General features: G+C 37.4%; 1 protein-coding gene across 3 annotated transcripts in view; it reads left to right on the top strand.

The window, feature by feature from the left end:
• Positions 1-21,392, top strand: part of TOX (thymocyte selection associated high mobility group box) — a 218,705-nt gene that overhangs the window by 163,501 nt on the left and 33,812 nt on the right. For 2 of the 3 annotated variants that reach the window (XM_005418332.2, XM_031066562.1), the window contains 2 exons: positions 10,323-10,601; positions 17,163-17,393. In XM_005418332.2, coding sequence (XP_005418389.1) covers positions 10,323-10,601; positions 17,163-17,393 — 510 coding nt within the window. The remainder of the gene's footprint in view (positions 1-10,322; positions 10,602-17,162; positions 17,394-21,392) is intronic. The other variant, XM_031066563.1, reaches the window with a different exon arrangement.

Here is a 21,392-nt window from a genome sequence, read left to right as displayed (position 1 = left end):
TAAGTTTATCACTTGATAACGAGATCATATGTATGAAAAGCAATCTTTTCTGAGTTAAACATTTTGCAGTCCTTTTGTTTTAACTTCCATTAGTTCTATCACTCAGGCTGAGAATTTATAGGGCTGCAACATAGCAGCAGAAATATTTGTTAAAATATGCTTTCACAAATGTAATTTAAACAATTCAACTCATTTTTATTAGTCTAAATTACTTTTTTTTAAAGATTATGCACTCAATGAAAAGTAGATTCATGTGGGATATGGTGTGGTTTTTCAGAGCTACTGGTATCAGCCAGGAAAATATCATTCTCAAGGAAAATTAACTTAGTCCAGAAACTCACAAAATGCACAAACAAAACCTGGATGACTGTGGATTTCAGGTGAATGATGAATAATGTGCACTCATCATTCTATGCAGCTTAGTACCAGGGTGGCAGGGAGTTACCGGAAGGTTCCTCTGGTTTCATGCAACTGCTGCATGTGGGAATGCAAGAGTGAGCACAGCACCACGGATCCTACCCGGGACTGCAGTGGCTGGCAGAACAGCTTGCTTAGGTGGAATTTAGGTGGAATTTATCAATAGACCTTCAGGGCACTGACCTGACTTTTCCTTTAGCCAGCCATGACTAGAGTTACTCACCTTCAGACTTTGCTTTATGATTGACGCTGTAGGAAGTTTTGTTGCAGTCACAGTGCCTTTTGTTAAGTCACGACCCCAGACAGGACCCTATGGCTCCAGGAAATAATTTCAAGATGCTCCACATCACAGTGCCCAAGAGGAAGAATATAGAAAATAGCATACTAGATCTGCTTGTGTGACTAGGGGTTCAAAAATCCAGCTTCACATCCCATTGGAGTGAAAACAAGATCCATGAAATGATTGTGCAGAACGGCAGGAATTCTCATATACTTAATGATGGGGGTAGTGAGAGGACTAGAGCACATACAAGACTCTGGTTTTAGTCCTTACTCTGCCTTCTGTGTGACAGAAATTTTCATTTTCTGAAAATGAAATTTCAAAATTGAGGTTCTGTTGAGGTTCCTTCTGCCCTCAATTTCAAAATTGAGGTTCCTTTGAGATTCCTTCTATCTTGTATTTCTGTTCAGTGCCTAAACAGGTGGATGACACTGAAAAGACAGGCACTCCTCCCTTGCAAAAAGTTTTTCAGAGAAGTAGCAAACTTAGATTAAGTCTCATTGACTGTATTTTAAAAATTCCTTATTCTCGTTGATGTGCTGCTCCTTCAGGAAGGAATTGGCATTTCTTGTGACTGAGATGAGAGATCAGTTTAGATCATTTAGGGTTTTCCTGTAGAGATAGGAGGCACAAGACGCCCCAGTATTGTACCAACCTTTCAGCTGTCACAGCTGGTTTAATGTGATTTTCTAACCAGAGGGAATTTTTTGACTCTTCCCACATGGACATCACTGTACATTGCTATACATTACCTGAGATGTACCCAATACAAATTCCTTTACTTGGTGGTAGGGAGGGTTGGGTGGTGTGGTCAGGGTACCTTTGTGTGTTAAAGCAGACACAACAAACCACACATGACAGGTAATAGTCACACTGCCCAACTCACTGCAGGAGGAGTTTGTCACTGCTGTGCTGAACACCGTAGATAAAAAGCCCAGAACAGAGCAGAACAGAATAGAATGGGACACAATAGAGCAGAAGCCAATGAAGGTTACAGCAACCTCACACTGGTGACTCTGCTGTTGTTGGTCAGTCACAGTCACAAAGCATTGCAAAGGCAACAGTAGCTGCCTGCATCCCCTTTTCTCTCCCGCCCTACACCAAGCACACTGTTAACATTATTTCCAAAGATCTAGTTTGTATTCCTAGACTTAATCATTTCATGTCCCCTGAATGCCTCTATTTTTATTGTATAAAAGAAGGGGAGACAATATTGTGTCTCTCAGGCATCTTTCTGACTTCATTTCTTTTGATGAAAGGCTATTGATTCAGGTGTGTTTGAGTGAATCTGTGAATATACTGCTTACTCAGGAGTTTTTTAGCATCATGAAAATAAATGTGAAATGCATTATTGTTTTCCTTATGCAAATAACTGCTGAAATAGAAAATTGTTCTTTTGTCATTTGGAAAAAAAAAAGGAACACCAAAGAAACAAACAAACCAACAAAACCACTTTAGTGATAATACTGTTATCAGGAGTTGTGTGGTAGAATATTTGCCTTGTACCTCCTAGATTCCATTTGTCTGCTGTCAACCTATACCTGCTGTTAAGCATTAGACACTTTAAAAAATAGAAAAAGATAACACAAATTATTCACCATTAATTCTTTAAAATGAGTCACTATTAAAAGCTTAATTGTTTGCTGAGAGGGTCCAAATTAGTGGACTTTGCAAGATCAAACAAAATTGAAGATATTTGTCCAAATTAAAATGGAAACATGCATCCAGAATATACCAAATGAACATGGATGCTCCTGTAATAATAATTTTATTATCTTCAGCTTCCAGGCCAGAGTTTTAATTATGACCCTTTATATCAGGGAAAACCATGTACTCAGGATTAAAAACCTATTTCTTTAACTAGTGTAGTTAAAGACTGTGGTTTGATATATTCTGTGCTACAACTTTTATAAAAACCAGAGAACACTTCTAATAACACTTTTCTAATTTCATGGTTCAGTGCACAGTCAGTAAAGATTTAAATAATTCAGAAAGAAAGCCTATTCTGTTTCTTTATTAGAAGTTTGAGTCAGGCAAATTCTTTGACATTTAATAGGCTTTTAACCCTTTTAATAACTTCTTATAATGAAATTTATTGGAAGTTGTTTTAAATAAAGGGTTATTATATTAGAGTGAATAGCAGTCAGTAGTTTTTTATGATTAGTTTTGAGACCTTGGCCCTGTGTGGCTCAAAGGATATTAAAACATAAAGTAGAAAAGAATGTTAATAGTCACCAAATTAACTGTGTACCAAGAAATATAGAAACTGTATATGGCTGCATTTTTGTCATTATGTGATCATACTATAAAATTTTGCAGTCAAATTTTGAGTATATAATAGCTTTAAAGGGGCTTAAGATCACTTACAGATCCAGTACTATATAAAATAACCTTAAGTGTTTTAATTTTTAACAGAATGATTTTGAAAAGGTTAGTGTAGTAGATTTAATAGGAGTGGGGGGTTTTATTATTTTTTGTTTAGGGTTCTCTTTACATGTGAGTTTTGTGCTGTTTAATTTTAAGACTGTTTTCCTAATCAAAAGAAATTTTGAATGATCCTTTCAATTTGTTCTAAAAAATGCAGTGGGTGTAGTATATAAAATACTCCTGTGTATAGCATTAGAATATTCCCCAAATACCCACTTACTTTAAAACTTAGTCTTTCATTATACAGTTAGCTGATACAGAAGAGAATTATAAAAATGAGATGATGAAAACACACCTCCCCTCCTCCTGTTACGTCGTGCTTTGAGTTATTCCTTTTAATGTGTTTTGAATGGTTCTCTGTGGTCCTTTCACAGTAACCTTGACTCTCATAAAAAATCTTTCTTTAGCACTTGTTCACTTATAGGTCTGCTAAAACAAGACTTGGTTGGAAATATGATTTCTCCTTTAACTTGATGGAAAAAGATGTGATAAATTGTGAATCTTTGGGTTTGATCACTCTTTGTTCATGACAGGACATACATACCAAGTAGCAATTTTAGTAAACTCAAACTTCCTGTCAGATTTCAGATCTCCAAATATTTGGGTCACTTTTTTGTTTTCCTCTGGTGTATAAATACAGATGTTCAAGTTATCTCAAGTTTTAAGCTCTCTCATGAAAAAGCATTACCACAGTGGAAAACAACAGATAAAACTGCATTATTTCCTTTTGATTCCCTTGCCATTAATCTAGGATCCTGACTATCAACGTGCATTGAACAGCCATGAGGTACCACTGCTTAATCACCTGTATGAACTGAATAAAAGGTGTCTAAAGTTGACATTTCTGTGGTTTTAGACGCTCTTTTAAGTTTGAATATATGGTTGTACAGAACTATAGAATATCCTGTGTTGAAAGGGACCCACAAGAATCATTTAGTCCAAGTCCTTTTCCTGCACAAAACATCAACAAGAGTCACACCATGTGCCTGAAAGCATTGTCCAAACAGTTTTGAACACTGTCAGGCATGGTGCTCTGACCACTTACCTGGGGAGCCTGTTCATCATTTGTATGATGACCATTGCTTGCATTTTGTAGCACTAAAAAAAAAAAAAAAAAAAAAAAAAAAGGCCTTTTTGGTTTATCAAGTGTCTTGATCCTAAATTTATGTATCATTTCCCAAACTCTATCCCTTCTTTCTTCTCTTTTGAAGCCTTCACTTACAGAATCAGTGATTATGTAGGAATTACTTTTTTTCCTCTCTTTTTCTCTTTTTTAATGAGCATCTCTGTGTCACCGGTAAACATCTTGCAGATGTGCATTGGCTTATGGTAGAAGATAATTAAAATGCCTGAAATAAAAGCAGTAACATTTCTAAGCAAATTTCATAGCTTTTCAGGGGGTTAGCACAACCAGACTAATACTGCATTTAATGTAGTGTTATTTGGGAACAGAGAAACATTCAGATTTAATACAGCACGGGTAGTAGCACAAGTTTCCTGGGAATATAAATGAGAATACTACTATTAGCAGAGACCCCCTCTGCCTAGCAAAGAATGTCCATGGCACCTGATGACTCAGGTGGGTCATGCCAGTGAAGAAAGAAGGACACTGTGGGTATCTTCATAGATAACACTAAGGATCCCCTGGGGTTTTCTCCTATTTTTTTTTAATTAATTGATTGAACCATAGCTTTGTGTAGTCTGAAAAGTTGTTACTCTCTAACTTACCTTGATGACTCAGACAAGAAACAAAGAACTGTCAGCCCCTTCTGCAGTGTCCATCAAAAATATTCACAAGAGCATTCAACTTGTAGAAAACTATGGAGAAATCATTTCAAGAACTGATGGTGATAACAGTAATAATGTCTGTTGTTCCTTAATACGAATTTTCTCAGAGTAGTGAGATATGTGAACTTTACTTGCTTCAGTGAGTAAGCCCTGTGTATTTCTCTTTATGTTTTAATGTTTTCATCTCCAGTGAATTATCTCCAGTGTTTCTTGCTTGTACATAGACCTGTTGTATTTACTTTGATCTGTTAAGGCAACCTGTCTTTCTTCTTTCATTTAGTGATAACATTTATTATAAATGAATCTAAATAGGGAGGGACAATTGGGACTTCTGCAGCTTTTCAGAGAGATGTTGCCTCACGGTGATTAATTATACCTAGAGAAATAACATGAACTATTTTGCTAACAGCACATTCCCTTTGAAACTGCCTGTCTGATGCTTCTCAGAAAAAAATTATTTGCTTCCTAAAGCTACATTCTGGGACATTAGTTAAGAGTCCTGAAATTTGACTCTTTCTGCATCTTGAGAAGTTAACCAGCTTGTATCAAAAAGGCTGATAATTAATTTTGGAGTTTTTTATTGCTATGTGATACCTTCTGTGAGAGATGAAGGATTCTATCTGAATGATGTGTCAGATGAAAATATCTGTATTTTGTGGACTTCAGAGCACAGTCTTTCAAGAAATATGAAGGTTATTGGATATAGTCCAGAGGATAGCAGAAAGAATGATAAGAGGTGTAGAAAACACAGCATATGAACAAAGTCTTTCAATCTTCAGGTTTAGTTGTTTAGTCCAAAGAAGAAAAAAGCTGAAAGGAAATTCATAACAGCCTTCTAGTGTGTACAACTTTTCTGTAAAGAAGGAGAAAAACATTCCTCATGTCCACTGGGAGCAAAGCAAAAAGTAGTAGGTTTAAATTACAACACAGGAGATTTAGGTGAGACATTATGGAAAAAAGCCCTTTCCACTGTAAGGATAGTTAAGCACAAGAATTGCCTAGGGAGGTTATGAAGAGGTTAGACAAACATATGTCAGAAATGATTTAGGTATAGCTAATCCTGCTGTGAGATAATGTTGGACTAAATAACCTTTTGAGGTCCCTTCTAGCACTATTTTCTGTGATTCTGTGATTAGGATACTGTACTCACATTGTCCTGCCATGAGATGTTTCCTTACAGGGATGATATCACTGAATTCTGCACTGTATGCTTTGCTTTTTTTTACTGTAAGCTGATGGGGTGAACAATAGTCTGATGTCTAAAGCTCTTTAGCCTTGTCCTTAGTACCTCAGGAACTTTGAGCAGGGCATTAGGAGCTCATCTTCAACCAGACAGCCCTGTTCTGGTTTCGCACTACCCATGTGTCAAAAAAGGGCTTTGGTACACACCTTAGATGTAGGGACTTGTACTGTCTTTTAACTTGCAATCAAACACTTATTTGGCTAAATGCTCAGTTTCTGCTTATAAGCAAAATGCAAACAGAAAAAAAAAATAGACATGAAAAGAAATGTATCATAGCTTCTCCATTAGTAAAACTAAAATAAAACCAGGCATGTTCTAAAGCTGAATATAATTCAAGTTGTGAAACATCCTGGAACTGACAGATGGAGAATGATATTAAAGTGCCAGATATTATCATTATTACCTCATCACAGAAACCATTGAAGACATCAGTTTAAGACTGTCCTTATCCTCTGCAACACTCAAAACTCTTTAACTTTGTTCTTCCATTTGGCATTCTGCCATCCGTCAGGATTTCGGTTCAGTCTTGCATTCGGCAGGAGCATGTTCTCAGTATTGCCTCTGCATCCTGAATATGGCTCCAGCACAGCCACGCAGCCCTGGGCTTTGTAAAACTCCATCTGGCGGAGCAAGGGATATGAGGTTTCAGATTTTGAAGTAGTTTAGAAGAAATTGGTCATACATTTTGACAGAGTGTGTCTGATTAGTGTTACTATTCTGCAGAGATGAGGTTGTCACAGCATCTGTGACAGGGACGCACCATTATGCCACAGCAGTGACCTGAGTGTGTAGTTTTCATGGCTGAGTGTGTTCTTGAACCTACAGAGGAGGTGGGACAATTCTTGGTTTTGGTGATACTTTAAGAACATGAAAGTTCATGTTTTCCACAGTGTGATCTCACAGCTTTTTACATTTATGTGATTAGTTGCCCATTCCTACTGAAGGAATGAGCAGTTTCCATTTTCTTAGACAATCCCACTTTTTCACCAGGTAGAGGCAGGATGGGAGAAGGCAGGCTCTGCAGTGCGTGGTAGAGAGGTGAGCCAGAAGCCTCATCAGCAGATGTGAATCACGTCTGTGGATCCTGAGTGCCACAGCTCTGTGAGATGGACTTAGACTGTCTTGTTTTCTGCGGGCAGCTTCCTTAGGTGGGGGTTTCTGGCTTAGCATCTGAAAGAGAAAATGTACTGTTAAACAAGCTTATTTGCTGCTTACACCTGGTTTTCTGCAGGTAGCTTGGTATTCATCTGATTTAAAAATTCAGGAGAGAAGCTGAATTCATGTGAAAAGAAAAATACTGGGGTTTTTTACTCCACCACTTCATTTGCAGTCCTCAGAATTTCCCTGGTGAAGGATTCTCTTGCGAATATATATACACATTTTGTATTTTGTATGGGGATACATTCAGTACTGTTCAGTTGTTATATTATCTGAAAACACAGCCTATGTTCAATACTGGAGCTAAAATTGTATCACAGACTGTTTAAAAATATATGTTGTTTAAAGAAGACAAACACAAAATGTTCTGTATTATCTTTCTGATATTTGAAGCTCTTAAAGGAGAGATCTTTTTAAATAATAGCAGAATCAGAGAATCACAGAATGGGTCATGTTGGAAGGGACCACAGTGGGTCATCTGGTCCAGGCTTCCTGCTAAGGCAGGGTCATCCCAGAGTACATGGCACAGGATTGCATCCAGATGGTTCTTGGATATCTTCAGTGAGGGAGACTCCACAACCTCTCTGGGCAATCTGTTCCACTACACAGTCACCCACTCCCTCGCACAATAAAGAAGTTCTTCCACATATTTAGGTAGAGCTTCCTGTGCATCAGTTAACGCAGTTGTATCATATTTATTTGAGGGAAAGTAATTAAAATGGTAGTCCCTTCTCTGCTTTTAGAGATAGATAATTTTGAAGTTCATTCAAAATAAGAGTTAGGAGTATCATAAACTGGTTGCTACATTTCTAGAGTTCATAAAATCATTAGGATGCCTACCCTTCCTAAAAAGCAGTCAAGCCTTTCCAGCCTTTCCTGGAAGGGTTTATTCTGCACCACCAGGTGCCGCCCCGTGTAAACCCGAGGGCTCAGCCCCTGCAGGGTGAAGGGTGCCTGGGGAAGGCACACACCCACACTGAGTGCTGCAGACAGGGTGAAGGGAGGGCTCTAGGGGAGGGTTTTGCCTCCCTGTGCCCAGAACATGAGGGGCTGTGTGGGTTCCCATCCCTTTACTGTTTGCCCCACGTTGGCCAAGAGAACCTGGAGACCCCCAGTGCTGCTCCACTTTCCCCAGCTGCTGCCCAGCTCAGCAACTGGATCAAGAGCAAAGTGTCTGAGCAGCAGTTACAGCTGCATGGGCACAACTGTCTCGATACAGATTGTCTGCTGGAGGCAGAGATAATGATGGCTTTCAAGGCTAATATGCTTGGCAAGGAGGGACCTGATACTGGAGGGAAGGGACCAAGAAATCAGTAGTAATTTAAAAATATAAATGTCTACCAGGATTCAAATTTCAGCCTTCAATTGATTTCATCCACTGTGCTCTCTGTGCTCATCTCCTCCGGTGCTTTAGTAGTCATTAAATGAACTTGGAAAACAAGTTTGTATTGATAACTCTTTTTACCAAAAGCTATTAATTTCTAAAATAACATAAATACAGGTATAATTGTGATGTCACATTGTCAGAAGCCAATTCAAATGCCTTTCAGAGACACAAGTACATGTAAAGTGGTAAGTATGCCATAAGTAATGGTACTATTAGCTTGATTTACTGCCAACCAGTCACCTTTATGAAAATCAATCCCCAAGCTCATAAAATAAAATATCTCCCAAAAATTGGTACATTTTTACACTGTCAATAATAAGAGAAAAGGTGCAGTTATGGCTTTATCTTTACTTTTTCCTATGTGTTACTGGTTGAAAGGTATCTTACAGATTGCTGTGATATGTGGGAGTGTGTATATGAGCAAGAGATAGGTTATAGAAGTCATGAGCTATGAAAAGATTTAAAAAAAAATAAAATCTGAGTGATCTTTAGACAATTACAATGACATGTCTAACAAAGACTGTCAGTAGAATTAATGTGGCTATGTTAATATATTGAACCACTAACACATGTCCTTATCATAATGGAACTTACACAATGGTAGCTTCTGTCAGATTCTACTTTATACGTACACACGTGTTTTTTGATGCACAGAAAGACAACTGTACTTATTTCATTTCAGCTCTGAATTGATACTTCCATTTTAAATCACTCACAGAACATCTTAGCTTAAATCTGAGCTTCTCTTGGAAACTCTTTGCTATTTGTCGTATGAGTATACTGAAAAGAGGTTACAGGCAATCTGCTGAGGTCTGTGTGTATGGTGCATTTGACCTCTGGACAAGAAAGGGGCTTCATCCTCCAGTGCTTTTAATTCTTATCCTTGCAGAGGCTGAATCTGTTGCTTGCATTCAAATAGTATGTCTTGTTAATGCTGAGAAGCAGTGACCCACATAGCACAATGGATTAATTTGTCAATCCTGCGATTTCTGAGCTTTCCATTCATATATATGTCTTAGCAGTAAATCGACTCAGAAATCATTTAATCAGTCTATCAATGCATCCTTCTTGTCAATGGTCTGAATCCTGAAAAGTCCAGTTTCTCATTGGGCAGCACCAGGTAAAATAGATTTGGACCCAATACTAGATACTCAGACTAAAAATTCCCTGCAGCTCCCAAATGGCAACTTAAAACCACCAAAATCCTAAGTAAAAGAAAGCAGGATCTGGAAATTATCTTGAATTTTGAGGATGTTATTGTTCTGGTCTAGGTCTGAACTTCAGAGTGCAAAGCTGTCCCTGTTTGTTAGCATTTCAGAAATACTCTACAAAGAGTTACAAAAAGCAGTGCCCTTTTTTTCCCCCATGAAAAAAAACCTGAGCTTTCATTGCTTTTTTTTGCTATTTCCAAGGGCTGAGGCTAGATCCTGAGTTCTTCAGAACAGTCAGTGTTTTGCAAATGTCAATCATATCCTTACTATGTTTATTTTCAGTATTTACATGTTTATTTAAGTACTTGCCATTTCCTTTAAGCCTTACATAGCCAATCAGGCCAACCGAGGTCTAAAGGAACAGAACACTTTATTAGTGATATGCTTAATACAGTTTTTTTCCTCTTGTAGATGCAAGATTTACGGAATACAGAAGGAGCCCAGTATAGTTCCCATCCTCAGATGGCAACCATGAGGCCAAGGGTTCAACCTGCAGATATTAGGCAGCCAGGAATGATGCAGCACGGGCAGCTGACTACTATTAACCAGTCCCAGCTCAGTGCACAGCTTGGTTTGAATATGGGTGGAAACAATGTTCCTCACAACTCGCCCTCTCCACCTGGAAGCAAATCTGCAACTCCTTCACCATCCAGTTCAGTCCATGAAGATGAAGGAGAAGATAGCTCTAAGGTAGGCTTAGATGCTAGGATTGCTATGTAAATGGTGGATATTTTTAGGACCTGCTAAATGGATGATATGGCCACAGTTATTAAGGTGATACTTTATACATGATTGGTGGTTCACTGAAGTGAATAAAAGGTTATGAATACAGAACTTACAATATCCAGACAATTCTTCAGGCAGCTTGAGTAAATTGCATCATTCCTCTTTGTGAGAGCAAACTGGAATGCTGTTGAACACTGAAAGGATAGTCATTCCTTTAGGACTTTAATATAAGGGTTGAGTTTTCTCACTTGCATAGCAGGGATGTTTGTTCCCAGTTAAAGATCAAGTTACTGCTATAAAAAGTATGAACAGTCTGTGCAATATGCTAGTCTTTGCCACTTGGTCACAGGATGAGTAAACAGAACATCATAGCAACCAGAACAGAAAGATCCTATGAACTTTAAAATCCTTACCTTGAAAATCTGGAAGACCCTGTATGCATTCATACTTTTGAGAGGTGCTGACACTTCGTCATGACATGTTTAAGCTTCATTTTCATGTCAGTGCAGGAATGAAGTGATAAGAGAAATTTACATAATAAATTTCTTTAAAGGATAAATGTCAATCTATATAGCAGGTTTTGCATACAAAAATCTCCCAAATCTCCCAAAATCCTGAAAACCTCCCAGAAATACACAAGTCTATTATCTTAATTTTGCAGACAGAAAAGCTGAGACACAGGAAGCCTGGGACTTTGTACTAAGTCATCCCTTAAACCAGGAATATAGCATGTTGAAACTGGGGACCTCCTTAGCTCTGTTTTGTGGTCACTAGAAAAAGGCAGTCCTGTTAGAGCACTCCTGCAGTGCAGAATGTGCCACATGCAGTGCAGTGTGTGCCACAGACATGTCTGGTAGGGAAAAGTTGCAGACTTGCAGGGAATGTGAAGAAAACATATTGTGAGTCACTGAGGAGGTATAATCCAGTCAAGAAATGTGAGTCTGATTTGTTTTAACATTATATTGTTTTTCATGCCTCGAGCTATAAAATAATCATGTAATTGGAGACATATGTTTTACTACATTTTGAATAAGTTCTGATTCAAAAGTTTTATTTCAGGACATTCCCCTGATTTCACAAACTTTAGGTTTTAAAAATTACTGAATAATTCATACATTTTAAATGAGCACTTCCTTACTGAGGGAGACTTTAGAATACAGCTATGTAAAAATAATTCCAGGCAGCCTTTACTTTTTCAGAATAATTTATTTGCTACTGCTCTTGCATTGCTAATATTTTTACATTGCTGGGAGTGCGCAAGATGCTCTAAACTTCTGGAGAAAATATCCATTAAATAATTTGGATTTTCTTTCTACTTCTATCAAGTATTTCAGGTATTTAATCTATATTTTTCACGTACCTTTTCACTGTAGCACTTTGTGCTAACAAAAGTGTAAGGCTGTGGTTTAAAGCAAGCAGTAGTTATCTGATGCTAATGTTTTTAATAGAGAAATACAAAGCACTGCAGACTATTTTCTTTGTGAAAACCAGTTTATATAGCATTCAACTTTTAATAAGGATGTTACTCTCTTTAAAATTCTCTCATGCTTAGTCTAAGCAGAAAAAGATGACAAATGGCACAATGCATAACACAAAATTAAATCCAGTGTGCTAAAGTAGATACATTGCCTTAAAATTATATTTATAATTTCACTGCTAAGAGAAAAGTTTAAAAGGATATTACATTTGGTTAATATTGACAGAGGCTTAAATTCTTCTCCGTCAAGTATGGTTTAAACAGCAAGCTTGATGGGGAGTAGATAATGCTATACATGTCTGTGGGATTTCTTAGGGCTTTGTGAAAACACCTGAGGCTGGCCACCAATGGAGACAGGCCATGGGCTGGCACACCTGATCCCGTGCAATGGTTCTGTAGTTCCCTCTGTAAAAGACAAATAATTAGCCTGAGTGTCTTGTTGTACTTGAAGATTTAAAGCTCTCCACTGTGTATATTTTTGGCACATTGCTCTTCCTGGAAGCTGCCAGCGAGTGGACAAGAATACTCAAAATAAATCAGTTTTCTGTGAAGATCTTTCTCCCCAGATACAACAGTATTACATTTTGTCAGAGTTGCTTTGGAGGGGCCTGTGAAAGTTCTCGCTCCAGAAATCCTCTTCCAAGTGAACGAAGGCACTGGATGGGGACAGGAACAGACCAACTGTTCTGTCTCCTGTGAGAACACCTGTCTTTTAACTGAATATAACTTTGTGAAATTTGGATTCTTCTCTTTGATTTATAATCTATCATGCAGATGTGTGGTTTTATTTAATAGATCAGGACCAGAGCTCATTAGCCAGTCCTTTGCTAGGAATGCACATGCTGCAGTCATGGGGTTGCTGTTGGAGTTCACTTTTTGTGCAGTCAGAGATGTTTCTGTCATGAGTGCTGGGTAAAGACCTCTCTCAGTTTATACCAACTGAAATGTGTGAAAGAGAAGCCACTGGTCTTTTCATAGCATATTTGGTAGAGAGGTCCCTAAAAACTATACCCACTTCTAGCTAGAAAAAAAAAAAAGCAGAGATTTCAATATCCTGTTCATATTCATAAGTATGGATTTATAGAAAAACTATGATGGAAGGTGCAAAAAATACATACTTTACATACACATTTGGACTAAAAGTATAGTTGTTGCCCTATGAACAATTTCCATGAATGAAGGAAATGACCATTTCAGCTCAATATGTATATTCCAAATTCCAGTATTAAACTTTACAAACTGATGTAATTGTTCGTGTACTGAGCTTCATGGATGCTCATTCCATGATAAATATTCAAATTGTTGTAAGCCTTATCCAACAAACACAGAACTAATGGCAGCAGCTGCTAAATGTTGTTTGGCAATACTCATTCTCATAAAAACTCTTTCATATAGGCTGTTCAGACTTCAACTGTCCTATATTCCCTTGCTCAAAGAAAGGGAAAGGAGCTGCATTGTAGACGGCTCAATTTCCCTTCTTGCTATTACTCTAAAAGCAGGACAGCTGAGGTTGCTTGACCATGAGATCAGTGACAACTGTAGCATAGTTTTAAGGTTGGATATACATTCAGGGAGCTGGTAAGACCATGGAACTGTGAAATGTAGCCTCAGACTAAGGGTATTGTCTCTGCAAAGAGTGCACATCACTAAGGCTCCTTAATTCTTACAAATCTCACATGTGGGGCTATCGTTAGAAGCAGAAAAAAGGGAGAACTTAAAAATTAGCAGTTGTAAGTAACTATAAAAACATCCTAAACAAAGTCACCACTTAGCACATGCCTTATTTTGACCATCTCAGCATTGGAATGTTATATTTATGTAACTCTTGCCATAATTCACACTGTTGAATTGTTAAACTTGTACTTTGTTATTTCCAAGCATAATTGTGAGTTGCTGGAAGCGTTACTGGTTTGTAAATAAGTATTTCTTCATAGATGGATAACAGGGTCTTCTTCCGTGTTAATTTGCATATCACTTATGAGAGAAATTCAAATAATGTATTTTAGAGGAAAGATAGCAAGAGGACTGCAAGTAGCAAGAATTAAATAACAGAAATACAATTACTAAAGGACTGCTGCAGCATATTCTCCTTATGTGGCAGAGGTTTTACAATATTTACTTTATATGATAGGAGTTATAAGTGGAATTCTGTGTTGTCTGTTCAGCCTATTATGCAGATGGTGCTTGATTAAAATCTATTTTAAACTACAGCGATTACTGCAAGATAGTGTGCATAAAACAGCTCTCCTAGCTCCATTAAAGGCTTTGGTACTATTGCAGTTTATTTTAAATATGCTTATAGACATTTTCCAGGTTCTCAAGGGACATTTAGATATCAACGATGTGCCTTACTTGATAGTTTTAAATCCTACACTAGATATTCTTGTGATCTATTACGTGTGCAACATGGTTAATATACACTTTTTTAAAGTGAAAGATTATTGCTTTCTTGTGATAAATAAGTTAAATACATCACCATAATTAAGCAATAAGCCATGACAGGAGGTGGATTACCATGAGCTAACTACACCTCCAGGGATTTTGAGGCGCAAGTCTATGCCTAGCAGAATATATATGGTTTTTATTTTATTTTCCATCTGTCTCTGCTTTGGTGGTTAGAAATGGAGTCTATGAAGCTGATAGACTGATGGGAGCATAAGGCAGACCATCATCTCAGCCATTTGCAAGGTTATTAGTACTGGAATTCTGGTATTCTTTTTATTTCGTTATTTTCATATAAGACAAACAGAATTTCCCCTGTGAGTACTCTATTTTTAACAGTGGGTTTTTGAAGTCTCTTGATCATTAAGGTTGGAGAATAAGCTTTTAGAGCTCTTCACAGAACAGCTTACCAGAAGGCACTTACACAAGTTTCTGTAGTATATCACCTAGTTTAAGGGTAGTCGAAGTAATGGGGTATCCTAATATACAGAGAACTTTAAATCACATTGGTTCAAAAATAAACTGAAAGGAGAAAAATACTACCGAATCACACAGGTAAAATTTAAACTATAGAAGAAATTATTTTGAAGTCTTCTTGCTCATGAAGTTCCAGTTGCACTGGACTTCTGAAAAGTTTAGACTAATGTTCTCAAATTAGAGCCCTGGTTAATTATACTTTAACTGCTAGTTTAGTGTATCCTGTAGAATTAAAAAATAGCAAGAGACAAAAACTGGAAAACTTAATAAAGGGTAGCACAATTTTGTTTTTCCATATTTTCCAAATCCTGACAATAGGCTGCATGTCTATTAACTTTGTATTAAAGTTGCAGCTATTGTGACATAATGCTCAAAAAAACAAGCAACTTCATTTTCAAGTTCTGGTCGTCACTTTGTTGCTGTTTTTAGTAAGCCACAGAGATTCAGACTGTTCACTGTAGTCACTTGGGTTCTGTTGGACACCACATATTGAGGCATATAGGAAAATTAAAAAGTCATTTTTCTCAAAATGTGAATTTCCAGCCATTTTCCTCATGCAGTTCAATGATTTGAACACCTGTATCCTCCTGTGCCACTTGATACGCATTATTAAAAAATAATAATAGAAGGAAGTGAAAGAAGTCATGCCTAGTAGATCCTTAGCCTAGAGCATACCATTTATGCTCTTGATCTTCTCTTCTCTTGAAAATGCTTATGATGCACAGTGCTTTGGTCATGCCGACAAAAGAGAAAAGCCTTTGAACCCACTTGTAAGATCACACACCATTTCTACAGATACAGTAAATTAAGTGATCATATCAAGAAAAGCTACTTTTCCATGGAGCTCCAATGTGTTGAAGAATCAGGTTATTGTCCCTTTATGTGCTTGTGAGTCATAGAATCCTAGAATAAGTTAGGTTGGAAAAGACCTTTAAGATCATGGAGTTGAATTGTTAACCTCATATTTCCAAGCTCACCACTAAACCATGTGCCCTGGAGCCCACATTTAGACATCTTTTAAATGCCTCCAGGGAGAGTGACACCACCACTTCCCTGGGCAGCCTGTTCCAATGCTTGACAATCTTTTTGGTGAATAATTTTTTCCTAATATCCAATCTCAACTTCCCCAGGGACAACTTGAGGCTGTTTCTTCTCGTTCTTGAGTGGCTTGGAACTTGGGTCAAGAGACCAACATTCACCTTGCTACAACCTTCTTTCAAGCAATTGCAAAGAGTGATAAGGTCTCTTCTGAACCTTCTTTTCTCTAGGCTAAACAACCCCTGTTTCCTCAGCTGCTCCTCACAAGGCTTGAGCTCCAGACCCTTCACCAGCTTCACTAGGAAAATTGGGTGCTTTGGCATTTACACAAATGCTCATGTGCAGAGTTTTTTTTCAGGTGGTGCATAAATAAGGCACATGAGCTTTCCGCCATACACCATTCCTCTTTCACTCCTTTCCTCAAACCATTTGCTTTTACATGAGCAGATATAAAAACTATTCAGCCAAATCCAGATAGGTCAAAACTGATCCTTTAAAGGGCTCTAAACTGTCTGTACTGGTGAAGGTTTGTTTCCTCAGACTTTAATTAGAAAGTGTGTAGGGGAATGTCTGTAACTTGAATTGCTTGGTTCACAACCAGATTTTCTTCAAAGTCCCTGGAAGATGTACCACCAGCTGCAGAAGAAATTGATTTGAACAGTAGTGTGAGGTCATTCTGGGGAAGGATGAGAATAAGCAAAAGGTAGAAATGACAGTGTTCCTGCTGTCTGCAGATGGTTCATGTTGTTGAAGTGATACTCAGGCTGTAGAGAAACTAATTTCATTTTCATTTTCTCATTATTTTCTTGTTATAGCCACTAGCAATAAAACTTAGAAAAGGTGAAAAGATGACCAGACAGAGACTATAGCAATGATATGAAAAAAGAATATAAAGCATTATCCAAAATACTTATAGTGAATTTTATGCATGTGACTAATGCAGTGTCAATATTTGGATTATCAGAGATAACAACAAAAATTCCATTTCTGCATGCAAAATCCAAAGTTTTTGCATCACAGAGGCTGTAACAGTGGTTGGAGTGAATTAAACCGTCTTTTTTTAATAGTACTTTCCTAATTTTATGTTACAGGTCAATGGTGGTGAGAAGAGACCTGCTTCAGATGTAGGAAAGAAACCCAAAACTCCCAAGAAGAAGAAGAAGAAGGACCCAAATGAGCCACAGAAACCTGTGTCTGCCTATGCATTATTCTTTCGAGACACTCAAGCAGCCATCAAGGGCCAAAACCCCAATGCTACTTTTGGTGAAGTCTCTAAAATTGTAGCTTCAATGTGGGACGGCTTAGGAGAAGAACAAAAACAGGTACAATATGTGCTGTAGCTCAGAGGCTTTGTTTCAGGAAAGTGTTATCAGGGTCATCTGAGCACTGTAGGCAGCTTCTTTCGTTAGCCAGGATGAAACTTGAATATGTGCCATCTCAGGAATATGATTTAAAGAGGCTGAGATAAGGAGAGTATAATTCTATTTTATCTGTATGAAACCACTAGAAGAGTTTACCATGTTTTGGGATGTGGCACAAGTTGTAGGATTATATTTAGGAATGTTTCATGCTGAAAGCTGTGGGCCTTGGATTTTGCAATGTCATTGCCCTGTATGTGAAACTGCTGTGTAAGGGGACCTTGCTGCCAAAGCTTAGAATATCTGAACTCCTACTTGCAGATATTTCCCTTCTCCATGATACCAGGAGTGAAGCTGGGCTCACATTTGCTCCCAAACCACCTGGCTTTTATGAAAGAAGTTAGTGATGTGTTGACCCAAAGAGACCTACGGTGGATGCAGGCAAAGGGCATCCTCTAGCATGTATGTGGGCTGTGGAAATCACTTCCCAAGGTTGCTTCTGTCTTCCATGGAAGGCCTTGGTTCTGCAACGAGGCCAGCGGAGCTGGACCTGAAATGTTGCAGAAATAATTCCAAGTCAGGCAAAGCTGTGTAAAAGTGGTCAACTCTGGAAGCTCATCACATTGAAGTGGTGACAGCTGGCAAATGCCATGGATCCTCACTGTAGCATACCATTGCTCTTTTTCTTGTTGTTCGTTGCATTTTTACTAACTACCAACAGAATGGATTGGATTGATAAAGGAATGGGAACTGTAAGAAGGCAGCAGATATGGAAGGAAAGGATGTGCTAGGTGAGTTATATTGGCTACAGGAGAGCCGGACTGGGGTTGATGTTAGCACAGAGAATGGAAAAGTACTGGGAACGAACTGAATCTCCTTCATTCATGCACTGGTATTACAAAATTACAGTTAAAAACCTAAAAATTAATGAAAACTTTTTAATAATTTATTGGTAGGTAAAATTATTTGGGCTTGGGAAAAAAAAAGAAGAAAGAGGGGTCACTTTGCTAATAACTGGGTGGTGTAGGTACACCTTGCTAAATATAGATCCTTGTAGATCCTTGCTAAATATGCCAGTGTAAAAAGAATCAAGATTTGGCACTCACTGACTAACTAAAAAAAAAAAAAAAACCAAAAAAATATGTTGCTGTCTGGTATCCATCAAGGAATAAGGCCAGCGTTTGGAAGGTTTAGCTGGAAGAAAGGTAACTTTCAGAACACAGGTATCAGAAAAGTCACTTGGACTGGCACATTAGAGTTATTTTCTTGTGCTGTGTCTTTCTTTTCCCTTTTTTAATATGCCCAGCAAAGGCCAACCTAAAAGACTGTAAAATGCATAAAATGCACATTTCCTTCGAGCTTGTCATGTGAGTACTACCACCAAATTATGAAAGCTCTTTCATAGAAATGTGTAAGAAAAATGCATGAAACCCTAAATTTCCAGCTTACCTTAAATTTCCTGTTCATGGTTGAGAGCAAAATTTGAATAAGTCCTATGATGTAAGAACAGAACAAAATTTATTTTCCTTGTCTCTGATGCTGTTAATGTAAGTTGAAACACAGATGAATGATGCATTGTGGAATCCATATGACGCATGCATGTAAAAATGGTGGCAACTATGTTTTTTAAACCAGTTCTTTAAAAAGTTTGGGTTAGCATATCTTCATTGCTTTTTTACTCATTTTGCCTATTCATTATCATCTATTAAGCACATTTTTAAAATTCCAGGCCAAAGTCCTTTCTAATTTAGCACTGTACAAAAATAATAAAAGATAGTTCCCATTTAAAAAAATAAAATTGGCAATCCTATTTTCTACAATAAATTTAAACTAATTTTTTTTCCATTAGGGATCTAATAGTACAAAGTAATGATTACAAGACATCTTAACTGACTAGATAGTCTGTATTTTCAAGGCTTAATTTTTCAGATCCAGAGCATTAGTAACTGCTATGAAATCTATGTCTCTGGTAGGAAAATTGGACTCTAAAAATACAAATGATTAATGTAGCATTTGGTATTTGGCATTGAAGAAGCTTCAGAAATTCAAAAATAGTTAAATAAAGAAACAATAACATCATTAAAGGACAACTTTATTGATGAATTATACTTGCTGAAAAGGATTCAATTATCATAAAGCTTCTGGCTTGTGTTATGGAAGCTAATGCTTATTCTGGAATTTAAATAGAAATATATTTCCAAATTATGTTTCCTGAATTGGAACTCCTTTTCCTATTTAAATAGTAAATATAAATGAATCAGAAAGTAGAACATAATGCCGCTTTTGAGAAAGAAGAATAGCCTCATGTTTTCATGCTAAAATGAAATCTTCTTTGTTGTTGTGATCTGAGCCATTTTTTTCTGAAATGCATATAATTCTTCTTGTTTATTCCTGAAGACTGACCACAGAATAAATAAAAGTATAGAAACTCAGTACAATAATGACCTATGGGCAATATATGTCCAAGACTTTGCAACAAAATTTTGATAACCTGGCATATTGAAAAGCCTTGTCCTATAACCACCTCTGTTTTTCAAACTGTGAAGAACTAGGGAAGTGTTATTTGAGAAAATAGGATTTGAATGACAGAAAAGGAAATGGTGTTATGAACTACCTGACTGTAGGTGCCTTACTGAATTTAGGGGAGGATTATGCTTAAAATGGATTGCACTCTGATACTCTCACCATGAGAATAATGCAATTCATTAGACTAAAGCAGATACCAGTGTACTTCCCTCTTATTTTATCATATGAAGATATTTGAATTTTTGAATCATATGTTCCCATTAATTTCTGTATGTAAAAAGCCAATTTGTAAACAATGCTGGTGTGTGCCTGTATTCTGTTTGTCCAACTCTATCTACTGAGTCTGGAAGTGAAAGGGAGTTCAGTGGTCATGGTGGACTTTGTCATGGACTTCTCAAATTCTGGATAGAGTACAATAATTAAACGTGAACAGAAGCAGGCACTGTGCTTCATTTTTCACTGTAAATGCTTTCTAAAATTGTTCAGTTTAATAAATCTGTGAACAGTAGGCAGCTGTAGCAGTAATGTTGGGGTACATTCTCCTCAATGCTGTAGCCACAGCACTGGGATATTTTTTTTCAGTGACTTTTCCAGTTCCTCTGCTATGATCACAAATACTGTTTTCTCTGTAGTACTATTCTTCTGTGCATCCCATTTCTATAGCTTATCTATGTGCATCTTTGCCCTTTGCACACTTTTTTACTGCAAAGGGGAGATAAACAGCCCCTAGAAAAAAGGGATCAGCATGCTAAATGGTCGAGTCATTGGCTTTCAGACAGAACACTGGTTTAAACTGGGTAAAAAGGCTATTTAGGTCATTTTCTGTCCTTAGATGAAAAAGGAAAGTAATTTTAAATCAGTACCAGATGTGCATGTACTAAATGAACCTTAAGTTTCTAATTGGAGTCCTAGTAAAGCTGTAATAGATGTGGCAAATTACGAACAAAATGTTCTTGTTTACATTAGTGTAACTTTAAAACTTCAGCCAAAGACCTTAATAAATGTTCTGTTATTCTAAAAATGGAATTGAATGTCTATTCAACATTCAACAAAATTAATCTCTGGTGTTACTTCAGTGACTTAACTGGAATTCTAGTAGGAATTAATTTGGCCTCCTATGAACAGCTCAGTGTGCATACTTATGTGTGTGTGTCTATGTGTTCCTGTGTGTTTGCTTCAACGTTGCCCTGGTCCTGAGCGGCTGGGAGAAGGAGGGATTCACCCAAAACTTAGCAATCAGAAGAAGCAGGTGAAGTGACTGTTTGAGTGCTGTGACAGATGCTTTCTTTCAGGCTGCATAATTCATAGACAGTAATATTAGCTGCAACAGTTCAGCTCAATAGCAACACCTCATTATTTTATCCCTCAGTATTTATTCCTACGGTTGACGCCTCATGAAATTACTGTTAATGTGTTTATATAAGGGCAGATCTGACA

This window comes from Geospiza fortis, unplaced genomic scaffold (genome assembly GCF_000277835.1).
Source record: "Geospiza fortis unplaced genomic scaffold, GeoFor_1.0 scaffold53, whole genome shotgun sequence".
Classification (NCBI taxonomy): domain Eukaryota; kingdom Metazoa; phylum Chordata; class Aves; order Passeriformes; family Thraupidae; genus Geospiza; species Geospiza fortis.
This window is presented reverse-complemented; position numbering and strand designations above follow the sequence as displayed.